Source organism: Austrofundulus limnaeus, unplaced genomic scaffold (genome assembly GCF_001266775.1).
Source record: "Austrofundulus limnaeus strain Quisiro unplaced genomic scaffold, Austrofundulus_limnaeus-1.0 Scaffold909, whole genome shotgun sequence".
Classification (NCBI taxonomy): Eukaryota; Metazoa; Chordata; class Actinopteri; order Cyprinodontiformes; family Rivulidae; genus Austrofundulus; species Austrofundulus limnaeus.
The window spans coordinates 13723-34561 of record NW_013953311.1 but is presented as its reverse complement, the minus strand read 5'-3'; the positions used below and the strand labels follow the sequence as shown (position 1 = coordinate 34561).

The 20839-nt window shown below is 39.3% G+C and overlaps 1 protein-coding gene across 1 annotated transcript in view; it reads right to left on the bottom strand.

Annotated features, from left to right (window-relative positions):
- Window positions 1–20839, bottom strand: part of LOC106533225 (centlein) — a gene marked incomplete at its 5' end in the record, with an annotated part of 63528 nt that overhangs the window by 31505 nt on the left and 11184 nt on the right. Inside the window, 8 exon segments of the mRNA XM_014029464.1 lie at window positions 674–910; window positions 3885–4156; window positions 4436–4517; window positions 6322–6403; window positions 8867–9396; window positions 10121–10218; window positions 12337–12437; window positions 20192–20308. Of these exon segments, the coding sequence (XP_013884918.1) occupies window positions 674–910; window positions 3885–4156; window positions 4436–4517; window positions 6322–6403; window positions 8867–9396; window positions 10121–10218; window positions 12337–12437; window positions 20192–20308 (1519 nt within the window).

Here is a 20839-nt window from a genome sequence, read left to right as displayed (position 1 = left end):
ACACTGATGAGCTGGGTGCTGAGAGGGTGATAACGCTGCGGCTCACTTCCTTCATCACTCCCTGTGATGTAGGGCACATTGCTGTGTGTTTTTCTCCATTTCCAATCCCCTGACAGTTACTTCGAAATAGGATCAAATGATAAGAAATGATAATTCATGTTGAAATCACAATTTCAGGAGATGTTTGGTTCAAATTGAAAGAAAAAAAACATTTGCTCTCATTTTCTTAAAATATTAAAGTAAACCGTGGCAGGTGCTTCTTTTATAATTTTAAGAGTTGCAAAATATTCGGTTAAATGTGAATATGTCTTAGAACTAATATGTGGTAATTTTAAAAAAAATTGAATACATTTATGTTTAATCCCAAACTGATGTGTGATGTTTTAGTCTTACAAATAAGCAACAAAATTAATATCACTATAAAAACAGTATTAAAATGTTTCATTTGTACTATTTACACACAGAAAAGGATAGGGCTACTTTGAATTTATTTTTAACCTTATAATTCTGATCCTTGAATTCTTGTTTTTATTATAAAACACACTCAAGCTTGAAGGCACACAAAATTAGGAATGAGCATTTAATACATTCATCCTATTAGGAGATCTATGTCAAAAGGCATGCAGAAAAAGGCAGAGCATGCTGACAGTTGATTAACTCTATAACCACTGACCTTGAGTTTGGCTTGAAGTTGTTTGACCTCAGCCTCAAGGGTATGGGAGGCAGGGTTAGCTGGGGCAGACATGGTTCTGCCCTGGCAAGAACACTCAGTGTTTACCGCTGCTGCTGGTGGTGGTGGTGGTGGTGGTGGTGCAGTTTGTGGAGGAAATGTAATCCGCTTCCACTGCTCGAGCTCCATCTCCAAAACTTTTTTCTGCTGCTCCACGCCAGCCAGGTCAGAGGTCAGTTTCTGCAGAATTACCCACAGACAGGACTGATGAGGTGGGCCACTGGTGATGATAACAACTAAAAGTAAAAGTTCTGACTACTTATAACAAAATGTAGAAATATCTATTTTTAGGGGTTGGTCAGACATGAAATGCAATCAGAGCTTCAATATATGATTAATTGAACCAAGACACAAAACACGACTGCACGGACGAGCCTCAGCTTAATTTAGAAAAAGACCAACCTTTTTCCATGCTACTTGCAGTGATATTTTTCACTTTGTTTATGGACAATCATATGAAACAATGTCATAACAAAAAAATACACAGTCATACAATTTAATATACACTCTTCCATTATATTGATTTCTTTGAATTTAAATAAATTAAATAAATCACTGCATTCTATTTATGAAAACTTTTCCTGTTTAACTTTTTTCACTGTACTAAGTGAACTCACTGTAAAATATTTTAACAGCAACTCTGTACAACTTTGAAGTAAGAACCAATGAGTAGATGTAGTGGAGGGGTGATTCTAGAAAATAGGACTCAGTGAAAAGCCATTCTGTAGACTCAGAGCAATTTGGAATTGAGGGAGAGCTGCATTTAAAAAGTGGTTAGATTGATGAATTATAATGACACAACCTGATAATGTGCAACCCAATACTGTGAAATATTCCCATTCAAAATAAACACTTTTAACCACATGTGTGGTGGATATTTGAAAAAAAAAAAGCATAACTACTGTTTATTGTAAAGTATACAGTGGACTAGAATCGCATCATTGTACCTTTGGCTCAATATTATAACAATTATCTGCTATGGAATCATGTCAAACATTAAAATGCTTAATGGCACAAACAGGAGACCCGATCCATGGAAAGATTTCTGCACATATACAAGAATGCAGGAAAACACACAGAGTCAGAAACACACACAGCCAAGTGAAACCGCAGATTCCCAGGGGTTTGCTCTGTGCTCTGCATACATGGAGGTTATTGATATCTGGTTGCTGGCTGACACCTTTTAATAGAATCCCTCTTGTTTTAGGTTTCCTCTGCTCTACTGAAGACACAAATGCCGTATCCCCAGAGAGTGTGGGAGAGACGGAGGAAGGAGTAGAGAATGAAAAGTGGGGCTGTGGCCCCAGTGGCAGCAGTGCACGAATTAAGAGAGGCATTGATGACACTTCCTGTAAGACAAGCTTTGATTTCACAGGCCATTTTCAGCTCTGGTGAGAGATGACACTGACATGGACTACTCACACTGGTAGTCCCATTAGGAAGAGAGAAAAGACACCTCTCTCTGCTTTTCTTTCTCTTTGTATTCTGAGCTGTGGTCTCACTTTAGAATAAACAAATACAGTCAGAAAGAACTCTGTACTTGCAAAATAAAATAAAAAATCACAAACCAAAAAATGGAAAATTAGTGAAATATCAATGTACAAATCATCTTCCTCCTGATTTCAGTTCAAAAACAAAGCTATTTTACTTCGGCTGGACATTAATAATACCACATAATGAGTTGTGGAAGTACTCAACTACTCTCTAGTAGTTTAGTAGCTACTTGTATTATCTAAAATTCAAGCTTTTTGCAAGGTAGTGTAGACATTTATTTACTCTAATTTGACACACCTAAAGTTTCATCATTTGGCTGTGGTGTTAAATGATTCAAGTGTCACAATTTTAAAGAACATTTTACAGCTAGGGGTAACAAGTTGTATGGCAAAGGCACAAAAATATTAAATAGTAAAAATTACAACAATTTATTTCAGTAGTTTATATACTTCCAACTTCATATATAAAGAAAAGCAGAAGAAGACACGAAAAAACTGAAGGCATAATCCTAGAATGCATGACTTAATAAAGGAGGGAGGCAAGAAATGAAGCAAAAGGAGAGGACAGAATGGCTGAAGGATCAAGAGACAGAGCAACACAAACAAGTCTCTGGGAAACTGCCATGCTACCTATCACATGATGGCCCCTGCGGAGACTGTCCTAAGCCAATTACAAGCAGAGTTTTAGTTAGAGAGCCGGCCAGGAGTGGCTGGAACAAGTCCAAAGTCTATCACCTCTTGCCCTTTCCAGAGAGGGCAACAAGACCTAGCTTTGACCAGTCGGCTCCAACTTTCTCTGGTGGAGTGGCATTAATACTGCAAGAGGGAAGAGGAAACAAACAGGAAGACAACAATTCCCCCTCTGTCCACTCATTCACTCAACAGTGAATGTGTATGTTTGTGTGTGTATACACACCTGTGCCTTTACACTGTGTCTAAGGTCTCATTGGGTTTCAGCAATGCCTGGTGGGTTAACGAGGGCCACTTCCTGGGTGGCAATGTTATGAAAGATGAACTTTGACTCATGAGTCCTCAACACTGTCTTCCACTCTACTGTTTTGCACAGTGAAAATACAGACATGTACCTAATTATATGTTCAACTGCTGCAGCTGTGTCTGAATTCACCAAAAGAAGTCTCCTGCGTATAAAATTAATGACCGTATCTGTCAAACTGTTGGCATGTGTGTATGTGCCCAAATATGCTGATGTTTACAAGGAGGCCTTGACAAGAAAAAAAAAGATTTTAGGACAAATGTTTCTGTGTTTTATTTATACTGTATTCCAAGTCTTAAAGTTTCCTACCTGACTGTAGACACTAAATAACTAAAGAGGTGTGTAGCATGGGACTCTATAAAGCAACAGTCACCTTGTATGTTTCTGTGAGCACAAGTGCAGATATCGGAGGAATGGAACTGGAAGTGACATGTTGTTGTGGACAACTTGCTTGTTGAAACAAAACACAAGAGGAAACGGTGGCAGCATCATAAAGACACAAGGAAGGCTTTTGTTTTCCCTCTCTTCTGCCCTGTGGATCCAACTACCTCAGATAAGGGTAGGTCTACAGCATACTCGTTTAGGATAAATAATCAAAATAATATAGTAAAAACTGACTAACATTTAAAACTGGTCTTTTCTCAACTTCATCTCCCCGTCTAGTTACCTGTGTGAGGTGCTTGCTGCTGCTGAGTTGCTCGGTGAGAGCGCTGAGCTGTGTCGTGATCACCTCGTTGGCCCTTCGCAGCTCTTTGGCTGAGAGCTGAGCATCTTTCCTGGCACTCTGCAGGATGTCTATGTGGCGCTGAAGAGATTCAACGCGCTGCTGCAGAGAAGAGGAGGAGCAGTGCCGGGTCTTCGTCAACAACCTCTTCCTCCTCCGGCACGTTGGTTTCTCTCCTCTTGTCCCTGGCTCCCAGGGCTCATGCTGTTTATCATCTAACAGGAGGAAGAACGCGCAGCTGCCTCAGAGTTGACACGTGCAGAAAACCTCAACATCCCTACCTAGATGCTCCAGGGGGGTGTTAACAGGTGCACTGTAAAACTGTGATAAATTTAACTACAGTGATTAACATTTTTTATGGTTGAAAAAAACCACTAAACTTTTCAAATGCTTGTTTCTGATCTACAGAAAATAAATGTTCTGTTCGTGTGTTTCAACAGCTGATCATATTTTTGTAGTTTAGTGTGAATGCGAGAAAGTAAAACTTGAACTACCTTGGCCAAATACATCACGTTGATTTTTCCTGGATTCTGCTGCCGATGCTTCTGTGTTTGAAATCAGCGAACACCTATAGGGCTAAAAGAGCATGGAAGTCAGAGAGTATAATAAAAAAAGTATCTGTTTAATATTACACAGCAGTTGACATGTTGTGCTTTCTGAGACGGGAGTTGGAAGAGACACCGTGATCACAGGCTGTGCTCAGCTTAACGCAACAAGACAAATCACTCCGTGCTTAAATAATTCACCTGAGCATGTTCAACCAACTCCAACCTGACTGAGTCTCAGTGCGGAAATTACTACTGACAGATGCTTGCAAATGACGCCTTTGTTCAATCACTCCCACAGTGTGATGATTGTGATTTGCACGCACAAGTGTGTATATGACAACTCCCAACTGCAGCCCTGTTTGTAATGACATCAAAGTGGAGCACCCCACCACCGCAATTCTCCTTCCTCTGTGCTTACGCTCTTTGTATGACGGTCAGGTAAGATCTGATCAGAGGAAAGTTTGATCACAGGCAGAGAAGAGAGATGAACCCTTTGGTTTGTGACATGTTGTGAGGGACTTTGGCTGTCACAGAAATGTGTCGAGGCAGAGCTGACGGGCATCTAGAAAACGCAAACTAAAGAGGGAATTGAAAAAACAGAGGTCCTGACAGCTCCCAGGTTACAGATGCAACACTGTTCTCTTCCTATCCTCGTTCTACCTTGCTGTACTCATTGCAAAGAAAAAGAGAAAGAGAAAAAAGGACATTTTTAAAAGGACTTTGTCTTTCCTCTCATCTTGACGGACTTTTCTCTCTTGGGTGTTGAGCTACAGTGAAGTGGTTCAACATGGACAAGTGCAAGGGTCCAGGCCTATTGATTTCAGTGTGAGAAGATAAAAAACAAAGAGACAATGACAGCCACCAACACAAGTACGTCATTGTGAGTGGAACTAAAAGAGTCTGACCTGTTTAAAGTGTGGACCGAAGTTTGGAGGTGAAAAACACTATAATAGTGTATCATGTAATGAAGGGGTGCATATCACCTGCTGCCTTGAATGCGCAATATTTAAACAAAATGTGTAATTTGTTAGTATTTGGATTGCAGCGTGATCATTTTCTGAGGGTTTCACTAAAATCTTTTTGCTGGTTAATGCAAAATTTTGGTAAATGACACACAAACACATAATTTTAATCTTTCAGGGTGGTGGGCAATTACTATAAGAGCAACAATGAAATGCAGGTTTAAAATCACTGATAATAATATGCAAAAATCACATTATGACCAATTTTATCAAACACATGCACGCCAACCCTGATGATCCTGCTGATGATACTGTTCTTTTTTTGTCTGATTTCAATATTGAATCTATTAATAGTCAGTTACAAGCAGATCTTCAGACATTTCATGGTTGGCTTCAAGATAATCTTTTGTCAGTTAATGTTAAAAAATACTGTGTGCATGTATTTTTCCTCACCCAGGAGACATTTCAATATAACAAATCAATTCACTTTTTTAAACAAACCCCTTGATATTGTCACTACCTACAAATATCTTGGAATTACTTTGGATTCTCATTTAACTTATTGTGATCATGTACAAGTCTTAACCACTAAGTTGAAACAGAAATTATACGTTTATTCAAAAATTAGATCCAATCTGACATCTTCTGTTTCAAATATCTATCTTCATGCCAAAACAAAATGAATATAAAACAATTAAATGTGCAGACACTTCTAATTCATTTATGAGCTGACTATTCACAAAAACAAACAACAAAAACTTGTTTTGTAAACTAAAATCGGCAGGAAAAGTCACAGCTGAGCAGAGAAGCTTTTTTTCTTGTTCTATTTTTTAACCTATTTTTATTTATTAGACAAGAAGAAATACCAACCTTTCCAGAGGTGTGATGTCTATGAGCTGCTGTCCCAGAGGGTACCCTGTTGAGACTATCGGAGTACTCCTCACCACTGTCACTGTAGAGAAAAGATAAAGTTTATTTATTTAAAGACAACAAGTTTTAACCTGCAAGTGTGGTTTAAAAAAACACTGCTGAACCAAAAAAAAAAAAAATCCAATTTACTTTTTATGGTTGATTTAGTTGACATCAAGCAAAAATATGTGCATTTCTACCCCCCTCTTTCCAACAGAAAATCAATGTCTCGTCCAATTTCTGAGCTAGAAGTGTAAATGTGGGTGTGAATTAAGTGAAAAGCTGCAGTGTCTGATGCTGTTGGTGAATGCATCAACATGTATGAGAGTGGCTGTGGCCTTCATTAGCCCTCCGTGTGTGACAGACATGTGAGGGGCACGGCTGAGCAGAGCCATGCAAACTTGCATCTGATAGACGCACGGTAAGGGCTTCCTGAGACACACACACACACTTTCACACACACACAGGCACACAGGTTTATTGACAGTGACCTTTGACGTGAAGGTGGAAGCCAGTGACATTTACGCTGGCGGGTTTATTAAGGTGGGGCCTGGGAGAAGCAGCAGAGGTAAAGACCACTGAGAAAGGATCTAACTGGAAGATGACATGGCTGGGGGCTAACCGGGGTTAAAATCAGTCTGGTTTGAGCTCAGGAACTTGTTGAGGATTACTAATCACCATTTCCAGACACCAAAGTTCCATTCATTCAATAAAGAAGTTACCCAGTTGATAGTGGTGAGATTAACATGTTTAATTTTTAAAAAAAATATTTTTTCTTTTTTTTTCTTTTACAGATGATGAAAATCATTTGTGTGAATAGAGAACTTCAATCCCCAAAAAAACATTCAAGGACTTTCAACGACAAGTGTAATTTTTGGCTGTTTTGACAAACTTTCCAGGGCCTTGAAATCAGCTTTTCAAACTTACAAACTTTCAAGGATTTCAAGGACCCGTGGGCACCCTGTTTCTAAGATATTTGTGCCTTCTGTAATTTGTCACCAGACCTTGTAATTATCTGCCTTTGGGATACACATTTAAAATAAATAATCTCAATTCCCACAATAACTGGCTCTAATTTGGATCTGCTCAAAAGAAATAATGCTGACACTTTCAGAAATGTCAGCTACATCCAAATTTCAACATTTTTAAAATAAGTAAGAGGTACTTATGAAGAAGAAAGTTTGACATCTTTATTTGACGTTATTTAGGCTAAAGCTCCTGTGACAAAAACACTGCATTTCTGAGAGCTTATAGCAAACATAACTTTGAAGAGGTGCCTGAAAGATGAGAAACACAGAAGGCATTACAGTTTCAAATCAATTGGCAGGTGCCTTAAATAAGACAACACCTCAGGTTAAACCCCTTTGTTCACAAATCCGCTTAGATCCTCCTCTCAGGTAAAGCGTTTATTAGACGGCTGCTTATTAGCCACATAGAGAGGCATTAGGAAAGCTGGGCATTGCTGCACCCAGTCCCTATTAAATGGCCTCATGTGGATAGAGCTGGTGTGGATTACAGTGTGATGAATTAGTTGGTGAAGGGATGGTGAGTAAGCAGGACTGAGGTTAGAGAGAGACCTAAAGAAAGGCATACAGGAAGAAAAAAAATAGTGTTTGATAACCATCCTCTTCTCAATAGAAGTTGTCTGAGTGGCCTTTTTTTAAGCATGAAACATACATGAAATATTTACTGTCAATGGTTCTTAATTTTGAGTGTGTTAAACAGCTTGTAGACATCTGGTACTGATTCAAGTCGGGTCATTCAAAATTTATCTAACCAAATTAAGGCAAGCAGAAAAGAGAGGAGTGTGGGTCTGTATGTGTGTGTTGGGAGGTGGTTAAGGGGTGGCTGGAGGAAATAAGAACAGCGCGCACACACACATTCACACAAACTGACAAGCCACAAGATAACCAACATAACTAGACACAAGGTGTGATAGGCTTACAAGCATATATGGTTGTGTATGTATAAATGGTGGGTCCTTGCAGTGGGATCCTTAGTGCCGTCAGGGGGGTTTGTAAATATGCAAAGAACCAGTAAATTAAATCAAACTGCCAAACTGTCAATTTCGGGGTAGCGTGACTAGCTCATGAAAATGGCATCACTGGAAGGTATCAAGGCTTTGGCGGCCCCCTTATCCCTGGGCTTTTCTGGCATCCGTTCAACTTTGTGTAGAGAGGTGGCTAATTTTGCATGCAAATTTCAGTCAATAAGCTCCAAGCAAGTCGTCCCAGGATATTTCAAAGGATCTGACAGTAGATTCTCCCTCCTCTCTCCTTCTCTCTCTATCATTCTTGCTCACATTCTTCTTTTGGCTCCTGAATACCAACTAGACAGACAATGAAATTCAATCACCCATTTGCTTACACTTTTGCATATGCACGTTGTCCCCTTGATGCTCCATACCCCCACAATTCAGCCAGCCCTTCCTCTCAGTTCTTAGCTCCTAAAAATAATGAGGGGTTTGGAAGAGAATGAGTCTGCGCGTGTGCGTGTGCATCATTACCTATCTACACTCATGTCCTCCCACTCGTCCTTAGTGGGACTGGGGCTGCGGCCTTGCCAGCTGATGGCTTGATTGGAGCTGACTGTTCGGTGGCTGCGCTGGTGTAGAAGACCTCTGTGTCTGGCTGTCTTGAATTTGACCTTGCCGCTAATGCCGTTAGCAATCCCAGATGCCCGTACAGGTCCTGCTGCACGATTCCTGTAGAAGTCCCTGGCTGCTCTGACAATCCCCAGCTCTTGTCTCAGCTTGAGCAACTGATGATGAAGCTTGGTAATCTCTTTTTGAGACGTGGCCAGCCGGACTTCTAGAGCCACGATCTCACCACAGTGTTGATCCTCCTGGGCCAGGGCCTGGGCACGGGCCGCCTCATCCAGGACAGCCTCCTGTGTTCGCAGATGATTCATGGAGGCTTGGAGTCTGCAGCAGTTTTGGGCCAAGTCTTCGTTGGCTTGTAGTAACCGTTCTTTCTCTTCTCTCAACCTGTCCGTCTGCTCCTCCAGTGACAGTATTTTCTGCTCCAACTGCTCAGTCTGGAAGTATTAAACAGGGTTAGAAATAATATATTCTTTCACAATATGTTTTACAGTAGAAGTGGTTATGCATCAGAATTAACCCTATTTTGTTGATCTTCAGGATTTTAGTATTTTTTTTGAGAAAGGCCACTTTTGATTTGACTTGTGACATAAAATATCAGTGATTTCCCTCTCCCTCGAGGCTATGGACATTTGACTGGCACCCCTTTTACCCTGAGCTCCTTTAACTAGACAGCAACCAGGAGCACTTAGTCTTTTTGTTAGATCTTCAATGGAAACTGTTTAAGAGAACAGGGGCTGCCTGCTGGGTTTGTGCCTCCAGGCAATTTTTTCCCTTTTATTTGGTTCTCACACTGCCTGCTGGTGTAGCCTGATACCTTTCAAACAAAATTAGATGACGATTCTCATTCCTGATGATTTGCTGTCATGAAAGCTGAAATGAAGCAACGCATGTGTAAAAAATCAACCTCTAACATACGATTCACATTAAAGTACCATTTTCAAGAGAATATATTTGTCACTATTTATATATATTTTTTTGTAAATACAAAAGTACAACTTTCAGGCTGACACTTGGCTTTGAAGTGACTACAAAGTGGAAAAAGAAATACCTGAAAGAGCAAAAGCAAAATTTTCAATCGAGATCTCACTAGAGATGCATCTGTCAAGTTTCTATTATTGATAATGACAAGGAGCACTTAGTGATGGCATAGTGCCGTACCTTTTTAAATGACTGTTCCATTCGGCCTGAAGAAAGAGAAGCCTTAATCGCAGTGCTGCTTTTGACCCGCTGCTCCTCTGCCATTTGCTGAAGCAATTCTGCAAAGAGGAACAAAGCTTGTTATTGTGACACACTGTGTCAAAATCAGGTGAGTCAATCAATGGAATAATAATAAAAAGGATACATTAAATCAATTACCATTAGTAGGGTCTAATTTCTTTTGTGAGGTCTGGTTTAATTTTTTCTCCTCTTTTGTCAATCACAGCACAAATGCTATTTTTGTTCAAAGATTTGAACAGGTAAAATTCCCCTCCTGTTTGGAAAATTTTTACCAAACAACTCTTTTTTTTACTCCAGATTAACAAAAAATGTGTTTTATTCAGTCGTCCGCAAGGAAATAGAAAAACACTGTTCAAAAGCACAAGCTAGTACTTACTATGTGCAACCTCTCTCTAGGGATCTTAAACAAACCAAGAGCAGTGCTCGATTCCCAGGTGAACACACAGCCCCAGGCTGCACTGCTTTGTAGTCCATGGTGTTTCCTCTAAGGACATTTAATCTCCACAGAAAAAAACACATGCTGCTTTATTCTGGAAACTTCAATGATGGCATTGGCAAACATGTGATTTAGGTTTTATAATAGCAGAACCCAAGTAAAAACACACGAGTTCAGAAATATTACGCACACACACAATTCTACAAGCTATGGTGTCACTATCTGACACACAATATCTGCTAACATGTTTTGTTCACCTATGGGCAAAGGGCAATGCAAAACAATATAAAACTTTTTGCCTTTCGCTCTCTCTTGTTAAACTTTCATGACAAGACGACCAAAATAATTTGTACAATGAGTTGAGAACATCAAATATTCAGGACCTTGACTCTTCAGGTCAGTTGATCTTGTTGAGAATGAGCTAAAAAAAAGCCATTGATGGAGAAAGTAGAAAGAGAGCGGGCTCTGTTGTAAAAGAGCTGCTGCTCTCTTGCTTTGCATTGACGCCTTGCCCAGGAAAGTTTGTTACATTGAATTAGCCTGCCCTTTTGTCTTCCTTATGTGTCACATTAAATCACACGGAGCACCAAATAGGACAGGAGGGCTGCTGTGTTCATTGGGTACATAACCAGGTTGAGAGACAATTATCCAGCTTCAGCACGAGTGGCATGGGAGTTGGCACCTCAGCACTACCTTGATAAGAAGACGTGGTGACTCCCCAGTCACCTGCCAATGAAGGAGGTTCTGGCACTGCCGCATACATTAACGTCCCTCCCGTGTCTCCTCATAGGATGCAGCTCAAAAGCCGTGTTCCTTTCATCTGCCCCCTTTTGTTAGTGTGATCTTGGTGTCAGCTCTTCAGCTCTCCTCTTTTTTTGATTGGGTCACATGAGTTCTTCTACACTGTGGCCTCTCACACTTTCATTTCACACAGGAGTCCTCATTTTCAGGTTTGAAGCAAAAGCTTTATTTAGAGTACAAAAACTATCTAATACAAGAGGCATATTAATGAAAAATGCTTATTTTATTTGCCAAAATATCTTTTATTTGACAACTTAAACATAAAATAATATGAGTCGAACAATAAAGGCTTTTGTGCAACACTTTGAGTGATTACTTGTCAGTGCAAATGCAAGAAGATTTCCTAACAAGACCATCAATGGGAACAAATCCAGTATTTTAATTAGTGTTATCCTTTAAATCACATGCTTGCATCTCCAACAGATACCGGCTGTGAAGAAACTGAAAGTAATCTAGAGGAGATCTGTTATTGAACTAATTAATTATGGCCACTGGTTAAAGTGCTCAGTATTAGACAATGTCACAGGTTGGATTAAAAGTGATGTACTTTTAAACACTGAGGATGATGTATGCAGACAAGCTGGACACCATTTGATCTCCAAGTCAATTTGCCAGAAGTTGATAAAATCTTAATTGAATTGTTCTGGTAATTCCACTGGGAGTAGTGTTATTAATTCTCTTCAATGCACATTTCCCAGAGGCGACATGCAGTTGTCCACTGCCAGAGATGGAACCTAGTTGTTTTTTTTAACAGCTTGTGTAAAACAACTTATTGTAGAGATTTGCTGCAAGTTTATATTTCCAGACTAAAGGACAAAAAAAAAAAAAAACTGCAGGAAAAAAATATGGTTTAATTGTATTTATTTATTTTTACTGTAGCTGTCCTCTCCCTGAAACCTTGACAATAAAAAAGGTTTACCTTGATGATCATTCGTGAGACACATGTGGAGCTCCTTTACTGTGGCCCGGTCCATTGCAGCCTGCACTCGCAGCATGTCCAGTTCCTCCTCCAGGCCAGCTCTGCAGACATACGTACTGTGTAAACATTCTTCAGACAATTGTTACACTAATCAAATTTAAACTCACATTTAGAGGCTTACTAATGTGTGTTTTTCTATAATTAATCATTTTTAAAGAAAAAAATCAGTGATAAATAAGGTAAATGTTTTGGAAAGTGAGAAACAGCTCTAATTCTTGTTGCACTATTCAGAGGAGCATTTCAAAGTGTTTTATAGGACAAAAGCAAAACTTAAAACAGGAAAGAAAATAAATATATTTACATATTATTATATTTAGCATAAATAAACTATTTCACCACATTCTGTCTACATTTTCTGTGTGATAAAATAGATATTTTGTTCGTTTAAAAGAGGGTATATGGGGAAAAAAATCAACCACAAATACACAAAGTGGACAAAAGCAGCAGCACTAAAATTGTATTTCTTTTCTTTCACAATTTCCACACGTCAAGCTTTATTCCAGTAAAAAGAAAATCATTATTGTAAAAACTTTTGTACACTTTTTTTTCATGCTAAATGGATCAAACAATTAAAATTCTTTTTAGTCATCTGGAAATCAAAGTGACAAGAAACATGAAATGTTAAGGTAGGAAAGTACTCTGTGCATGTGTGTGTGTGTGTGTGTGTGTGTGTGTGTGTGTGTGCGCGCGCGCGCCTTAGACAAACAGGCAGTAAAGTGTACCCAATTACCTTTCTGCAATTAGCTTGATTCCTGCTAAAGGCTAATTATGTGGAGCCATGCTCTAGTCTTTGCACTTTCGAGCTATTATTAGGCCCCAACTGTAGTCTGTTGAGGATATACACAGGCCCACTGAGACAACCACACCTGAAACACACACCTAATTTCCCTCCCCTCTGCTCCATGGAGTCAAAGAAAAACACAAGAATCAAACTCCAACTATTCTAGTGACATTCTTCCCATATTTAACCCCATTACAAAAGACAGTTCTTCAGTTTGACTGACTTTTTAACGCATGTTCCATCGCAATGCGCTTGGGCTACAAAACAGTAGTTGTGGTCAGTAAAAACATTGACAAGTATCATTTAACTTACAGTGTGACTCCACCTATTTAATTTTCTTCATGTGCTTCTGCCTAGAAAATGTCATGGGACATAAAAGAAAAGGAAATAATAACTAATGAAGCCAACACAGTCCAGCAGCCTGGTCTAATTCCTAGATGTGGCTTGAATAAGTACACCAATGGCTCTCGCCCGAGGGGCAGGAAAGCAGATGGATATGTGTCGCTTCTGTATAGATTTTCCTCCATAAATGAACTCAAGTCGATGAGACACCGACAGTGCCTTATGTGTCCAAGCTGGTAATAGGACCAGAGAGCTGAAATATACAGTCGCAGAGAGAGCCTGTTCCATCTCATGTTTCTCTTTTATGCCTTTTCAGATGTTGATAGTATTGATGCTACACCAAAATTCATGTACAAAATATTCGCTTTTGTTGGATTTTCTCACTGTTTCTCAAACAGGAAAGAGATTGCATTTCAAATGGAGCACACTAGGAAAGGGTACTAGTTTCCCAACATAACACTCTGAAAGATGGAATACCATTGAACTCTCATTTACAACAACACTCAGTGGCTGTAGTGAGTGCTTTGTTAGCAAATAATGTCGAAATGTCAACACTACAGACGTTCTTATAGCAATAATACATGTTTTTAATATGCAAAAGGTCAATTAAAAATAAATTATTTTAAATGAAAATAATGTGGAAATTTAAATGTATTTGGTTGGTGTTTTGTTGTATTTTTGAGCTCTGCTAGTGGTGATGTTAGTGCTGTACTTACTTTGGTTTGAAGTAAAATTGCATAAATCACAGTTTATAACAGGTTTCATTTTGCATAAATCAACTCTGTAAAATGTAAAATATTACATTTATCATGTATTTCAATCTATTATTTTAAATTCCAAGCAAATACATTTAAAACTTTGTATTTGTGTTTTTATAATCATGTTCCTGGAAGTGAAAAGTGTTTGCTTTTTGTCTTTGTGAATGAATATTACAAAAATTAACATATGTGACCAAACAAGCATAAAACAATTTAGTAGTGTGTTTCTTTAAAAATCAAGTTTGATTTTAATGTGTCAAAAAAGAAAGATATGTTTGGACAATATTGCAAGCCACATTAGTAATCAACTTATGTCCACTCAACAGGAGCTGGAGTTCAGATTTAGATAATCAAACTGCAGCTGGCCGTTCTTAAGACAAAGGATAATATGTCAGATGAGAATAACTAAGCAATTTTCAGTTTATTCTTAACTTGGTGCTTTCGCTCAAGGTATAAATTTGAATCCATAAAAAATAGGTGGTCATCAGAAACAGTAGGCAACAGCTAGGTCATTTATTTGGTAATGATGTGCTCTACTTTGTCTCCTGCTGCTCTTTTGCCCCTGTTTTAATAAACATTTTTGCTCTCATGCAGTGCTTCAACTTCTGCCCTGAGCCATCCACTCCACGTCATTTGAACTCATCTCCACCTGTGCTGAACACAGCTTAAAGCACAAACTGCTCACCGTCATTCACTAGGGTGTACAACACATCTGCTACAGCCATTGTGTTTCACAAACCATCCTCTCCTGTTTTTACACTGCACATAAAAGCTCAGAGGGTGAGGGATACAAAAAAGCAAAAATGCTACTGGCATTTTTATCGCTAGGGTAAGAATCTGTTTTGGGAGGATGTGGAGGGATTCCCCCACGGTTAAACTTGGGATAGAAGTCTACTCACTCATGGACAGATTTGGGTGGATAAATCACTGCTGTCAGCAGAAATGGTAACTGCAGGAGTTAACATACTCCATGGTGTATTTTAACAGAGGGCAGTGCAGCAACAGGGGCAAACAGTGGGTCTTAAGAAACTAGATTCTCCAACTATAAGTCAAAAACAGAAGGCTTAAACAAAATATTTGTTTTATTAGTACTACAAAAAATAAACTGAACCTTTTCATTTTAAAGCAGCATAACGTTGTGTCCAAACATGAAATAAAAAGATTAGAATGTTGTACTGTATGCAACAGATGAAACTCAAGGAGGGATACTTATAAATCTATAAACAATTTCATCCACTAAAGACAATTTAAATATGAGTAAATTGAGCACTTTTTTAACTTTATGCTATAATTGAATTTGAGCTCATTATATGCCTTCTAACATAACTTGATGCCACACTGAAGTTAAGATCATAATTACTTGCAAAGAGTAAAGTTATGTTATTTTTTTAATTTTAAGTGGTAAATGATCTCCCAAATAACTAATGAGGGAAAAAAACTTAGTTGCCTAATTTAGAAACATGCATAAATCATTCTGTTTGTGTATAAGTGTATTTTATGCGTGTAAAACTGTGTCCCACCTCCAACTAAGTCCTGGTCCAAAGGGCAAAAGACTCTCATTACTTCTAATACCTTTTAGCAAATAAAGATGAAAAGAAAAGAAATGGTGGAATATGAGGAACATTAGGGCCAACTTTATTAAACTTAATTAGAGTCAACGTCGCTTATTGGGGAGGTTCACATCCATAATGGTCACTCTCTCCAGAGCAGCCGTGCAAATGATCTCAAAGGCTTTTTCCCCAGTAAATCGCTATTTAATTTATGCTTTGATGTCGTCTGAGTATGCTATCTCAAGTCTGAGGGTGCACTGCGTGTGTTTATTCTGTTTATGGGGCCTAAATAATCTTTGCCTCTTTCTACCAACAGACCTTTAACAACAATTAACAAGAACGGACAAGGACTGCTGAAGACAGATGCATAATGAGGCAGATAAAATGATCCCACTGCAACTTTTCTGCCCTACTCTGCACATAGCTGCTTGCCAACAATATACCACAACTTAAAAAAAAAATCATTCTTGGTGTCAATTAGTTTATTTGTGGCTTTTGCCTTGAAAGTCCAAAAAAAAAAAAAAGAGAAAAAGAGAGAGACTAAAAGGTTTTGAAATTTTAAAGAGTGTCTGGTTGGCTCTTTACGCAAGACTCGGTTACCGGTAGTTCTTGGTTACATAGAGTAAGGAGTAAGTACAAACAAACAGTTGGCAATATGAAAAGTAACAACTCAACAGTGATCCTCTAATGCAAAAACAATTGAATTCATGGTAAAGTTAGTGTAAGTGCAATGTTAAAAATACTGATTTTAACATTTTCCACATCTTGATGTTTTAATGATATTTTAGAATCCTGACATCACCTGGAGAAAAATTATTTAAAGCTTAAAATTCTGTGCTTCTAACTCATTTTAAGTTATCAAACTGAGACACAGGGTGTCTGTTTATCACATGAAAGAGTGGGGGGGAAAATACCAGATTCACCTTGCTTTTCAATCTATTTTAAATGTTTAGAGATAGGAAGGTGGGTCAGGATTTGATAATGTTCTTTTAGCACTGTGGGGACCCACAGTGAAGGGATTATCACAGCAATATTCATTGTGGGAAATGGTCATCTGGGCATCAGCAATGTGTTTTTCATGTGCTGTTTCTGAAGAAGGTGAGAAAACATCTTTGCTTACAACAACAAAGAAAGAAAATGACCAGTTAAAGAGAGTCTTCTGAAAGCCTGCCATTTGGAATTTAAAGCTTTAAATTTTTCAGCTGCCATGCGTTAATGAGTCATTAGTAGATCATTGCAAATACTTATCTTGTATAACCTTCACAAGTTTAAAAAATACAGTATGGTCAAGGGAAAATCAAGCTTTAACTCCTTGACACATGAGTTTCTTGTTCACTACTTTAAAAACACACCAACTACAGTAAAAACAAGACAGTTTTGCAGATAATCAAACCAGTTTTGTTTAAAGGGTTTTGATTAGTGTTCAACAATCCTAATAGCTCCCTTCAGCTAATTTTCCAAACAGGTTAAAAAAACACTTTAGTCTCACAGTTCTATATATTCTTTTCGATACAAATAAAGAGAAATTTCCATGCTCTTCTTAACTTGAAATTTATTGAAATTAAATATGAATATTTGTTTGACCTTAAAAGTATTTTTTAATTAAATGTTGCTTGAAACAGCAAGTTTCTCAGTGGATCTGCGCTCGACAATGTAGCCTAGGTGGAGTAGTCGAACGCAGATCAACTGAACCATTTCCCACAATTTGTCCCCCTCATTTCTGAGATGGTAATTAGGCCCTTGGTGAACATATCTAGATCTCTCCAGTACCACAGAATGAGCAAACATTTAGGAGACATCTTAAGAATGAGCACCACATTCAGCTGCAAAGAAGAGACCCAATGTTGAAACTACAGCATCCTCAGCAGCTCCGGAAGAATTACAGAAATTACTAAGGCCATCAGCTATGTGAAGTGCGTGCAGGCTCAATGAGACCCAGTTTTCCCTACAGAACAGGTTGAGATGCTGACAAAACTTCTTCACTTGTTCTTTTGTCAGAAAAGCTCGGAAAAATAACACTTTTTTTTCAAGGCCCAAATATTCTATGTTCTTTGTAGGAACCAAAACACAATTGGCCTATGTTATGCTGAAACCACGGCTGCAAAATCTGTGTAACATGTTCCGTGCATCCATCTCTGCTTCCTCTTTACTGGATGCATTCATCAGAAATTTGTTTAAATAAACCAGTAGTCATTGCTGCCATAGCCACAAAGCCTTGATGAGCTGGCAGAGACTGTGGGTGGCAGAGGTCTACTCCTTCCTCAGGTTACTGGTTTGCTGCATGGCAGTGACTGTCTCTCCAAACAGCTCTTTAGACTGTGACAGGTCAAACAGGGAATCCATGATGGTCTGTTTTTCCTGGTCTGGCAAGCTGGACAAGTTGTGTCCAAGTGATTTCTCTCCAGTCATTGTCAAGTCCATGACACAGGCACAAAGCAAGCCCCAGAGCACTCTGTGACAAAAGGACTTGTCTCAGTAACATTTTATAGAGGGTATGAATTGCTTTGTTGGAATCTGACAAGACGACAGAATTTTTCCATCATATAAATTCCTCTTCTCACCCTTGTCATATTGTGATGCAAATCACTCAATGGCTAGTCTGGCTTCTGCCTACTTGCACACCTCATGGAAGACAACCTTACAAGGTGCCAAAAAGGGCTGAGCCCCTTCATCTATGGAGTTACCCAGCCATTAGAACTGAGCACCATCATCCTCATATTCTTTCTCAAAGAGGTCCAAATTTATGTCCACCTAATTGTCCACCAAGCAGGCGATTGGTCGATCAGTGACAGATTTGGTGGAAGTGAAGCTTTCATGATTGGTCACAGCCAAAAAAGATTCCTATACTGAAATACCAAGTGAGGTTTGAAAAAGAAGTTGTGGGTTTGGAATGGTGAGTCTTCTCTCAGCCAGCTTTACATTACACCAGCCATCCATGGTAAGGAGAAGTCCAGGGGCCAGGAATGAAGAAATGAGGTGGAGCTAGTCAGGGGCAAATAAAGGGGATCATCAGTGACCTCAACATACAGGTCAGTTACACAGCTAGGAAACAGGCCAGTTGCTCTTCATCCCTTGTGGCTTTTCAAGCAGTTCCTTGCAGGACCCTGCAAGTCTGCTGTTGTCTATTTACCCTGATGTACCCCACCCTCAGACCATCAAGAGTTCGGCTCTACTCAGTTCTAGTCGTGGTCAGGCAGGCAGGCGGACGGACATCCCTTAACAGGCAGCATCGGCGGCACAAGGGCTGCTAGCCTGTAATTAGCTCGGACAGCTCAGGCTCGGAGAGAGGCAGCCGGGCTATATCATAATGAGCTCAGCTGGGATTAGTAGGACAGGGCAGCGGGGTGAGCAGAGGGGAAAGCAGTGGGGGGAGGGTGGGTACCATAATTCTGGCCTCAACCTACTGCAGAATCACAGAGGGCCAGAGGGAGGCAACTGGGAAGACAAGTAGAAAGACAGAAAGAGGAGGGTACACAGGCACAGAGTAGAGAAGGGAAGAGGTGAAAAGAGGTGATAGCGTAGGGGGGAGTGGTGGAGGAAAGAAGTAGACTGTAGCTTTAGGCCAAGTTTTATGTGGTATCACAAAGGGTCATTGTTTGAGGTACAGTTACAAATTCTTCTCCAGATCAAGCAGTATATGGCTACAGCTGGGTACTACAACTTGAAGAATGAAAATAAAATCAGGAGTAAAGGCAGACAAAGAGAAGTAAAATATTGCCACACAAATAAAAATAAATGAAAGCAGCACTTTCAATAAAGACTATGACAAAAGTTTTATCATTTTTTGCCTGTAGGTACACAAAAGTTTGTTATGGTCTGTGTGACATAAATATTATTAGTGGGTTTTCACAACACCCTGTGGTAGTTACAGTTGTTCATATACAAAATTTTGTCTGGGTTTAAATTACCAACTTTATAACAAAACTCTAGATTTACTAAGTTGACAAGATTACTAAAACATGAACTCTCATAAAAACTAACACTAGCAACAAAGCAGATGTTTAGTTTGGAATATACAGAACTTTACTTTTACAAAGAGACAAAAAGTGTTCCTGAACTGTGACTTTATTTCCTGTAATTTCACATGTGAAATCTGGACAGCCTGTTTAACAAATGAGTAGAGTCTAATGATCTTGCCTTTGCCCCTGCTGGCTCATAATGATGTAGCAGACTAGATGGATGCTGTGAAGCTAGGAAGGGCAAACCCAAATGTTAACATCCAACAGCACTGTATGTGTGTCTCTGCATGCACTCGAGAAAGAAAAAAACATGTTTTAGGCCAACATTGATGCATAAACGACATTACCCAATGCCACTACTGTACATATTTTTCAAACAGGTGATTTTAAATGCGGGTCACTTACTTCTCAGTGGAGAGTTTTCTGGTGAGGTTTTTAAAGTAGGCCAGCTCATTCCACACAGCATCACTGTTTTCTTGTCGTAGCTGCCACAGCTCTGCACGCTGTATCTTTCCACCTGACCTGGACATGCACATGCACATGGAACCATACAGAATATAAAAAAGAATCAAAGATGAAGACAAGCAAATGCTGAGATAAAAACTGAACAAACAACCACACACACTTACAAGGAACGCAGATGTATAACAAGGGAAAATTGTTGGTACTGTACATCACCTCACTGCCTTTGGCAACTCACATGGGGGTAAAGAAACCCCTTATTCTCGCTCTGTTTTTTTGTTTTTCAGCAATATTTAGCAGTATTCAAATGAGCAGCCTTGACTTTGACATTTTTGTGGCAAATCATGTACACTCTTATGCATGTTTGTTTAAAGCTCAGGGCACTGCCTGTGTGGCAGGGCAGTGGAGCATTCCCTAAGTGCCATGCAAATGTAAATAGTGGCAAAAACACACTTGCGAACGAGGTCATTCAAAAGTCTACACCTCACTTATGAATACTTAATGACACTTTGTGCTCGGTAGCCGCTGCCTCCATGGAACCCCCAAATCACACACACACTCATACCCCTCCACACACACACACACACACAC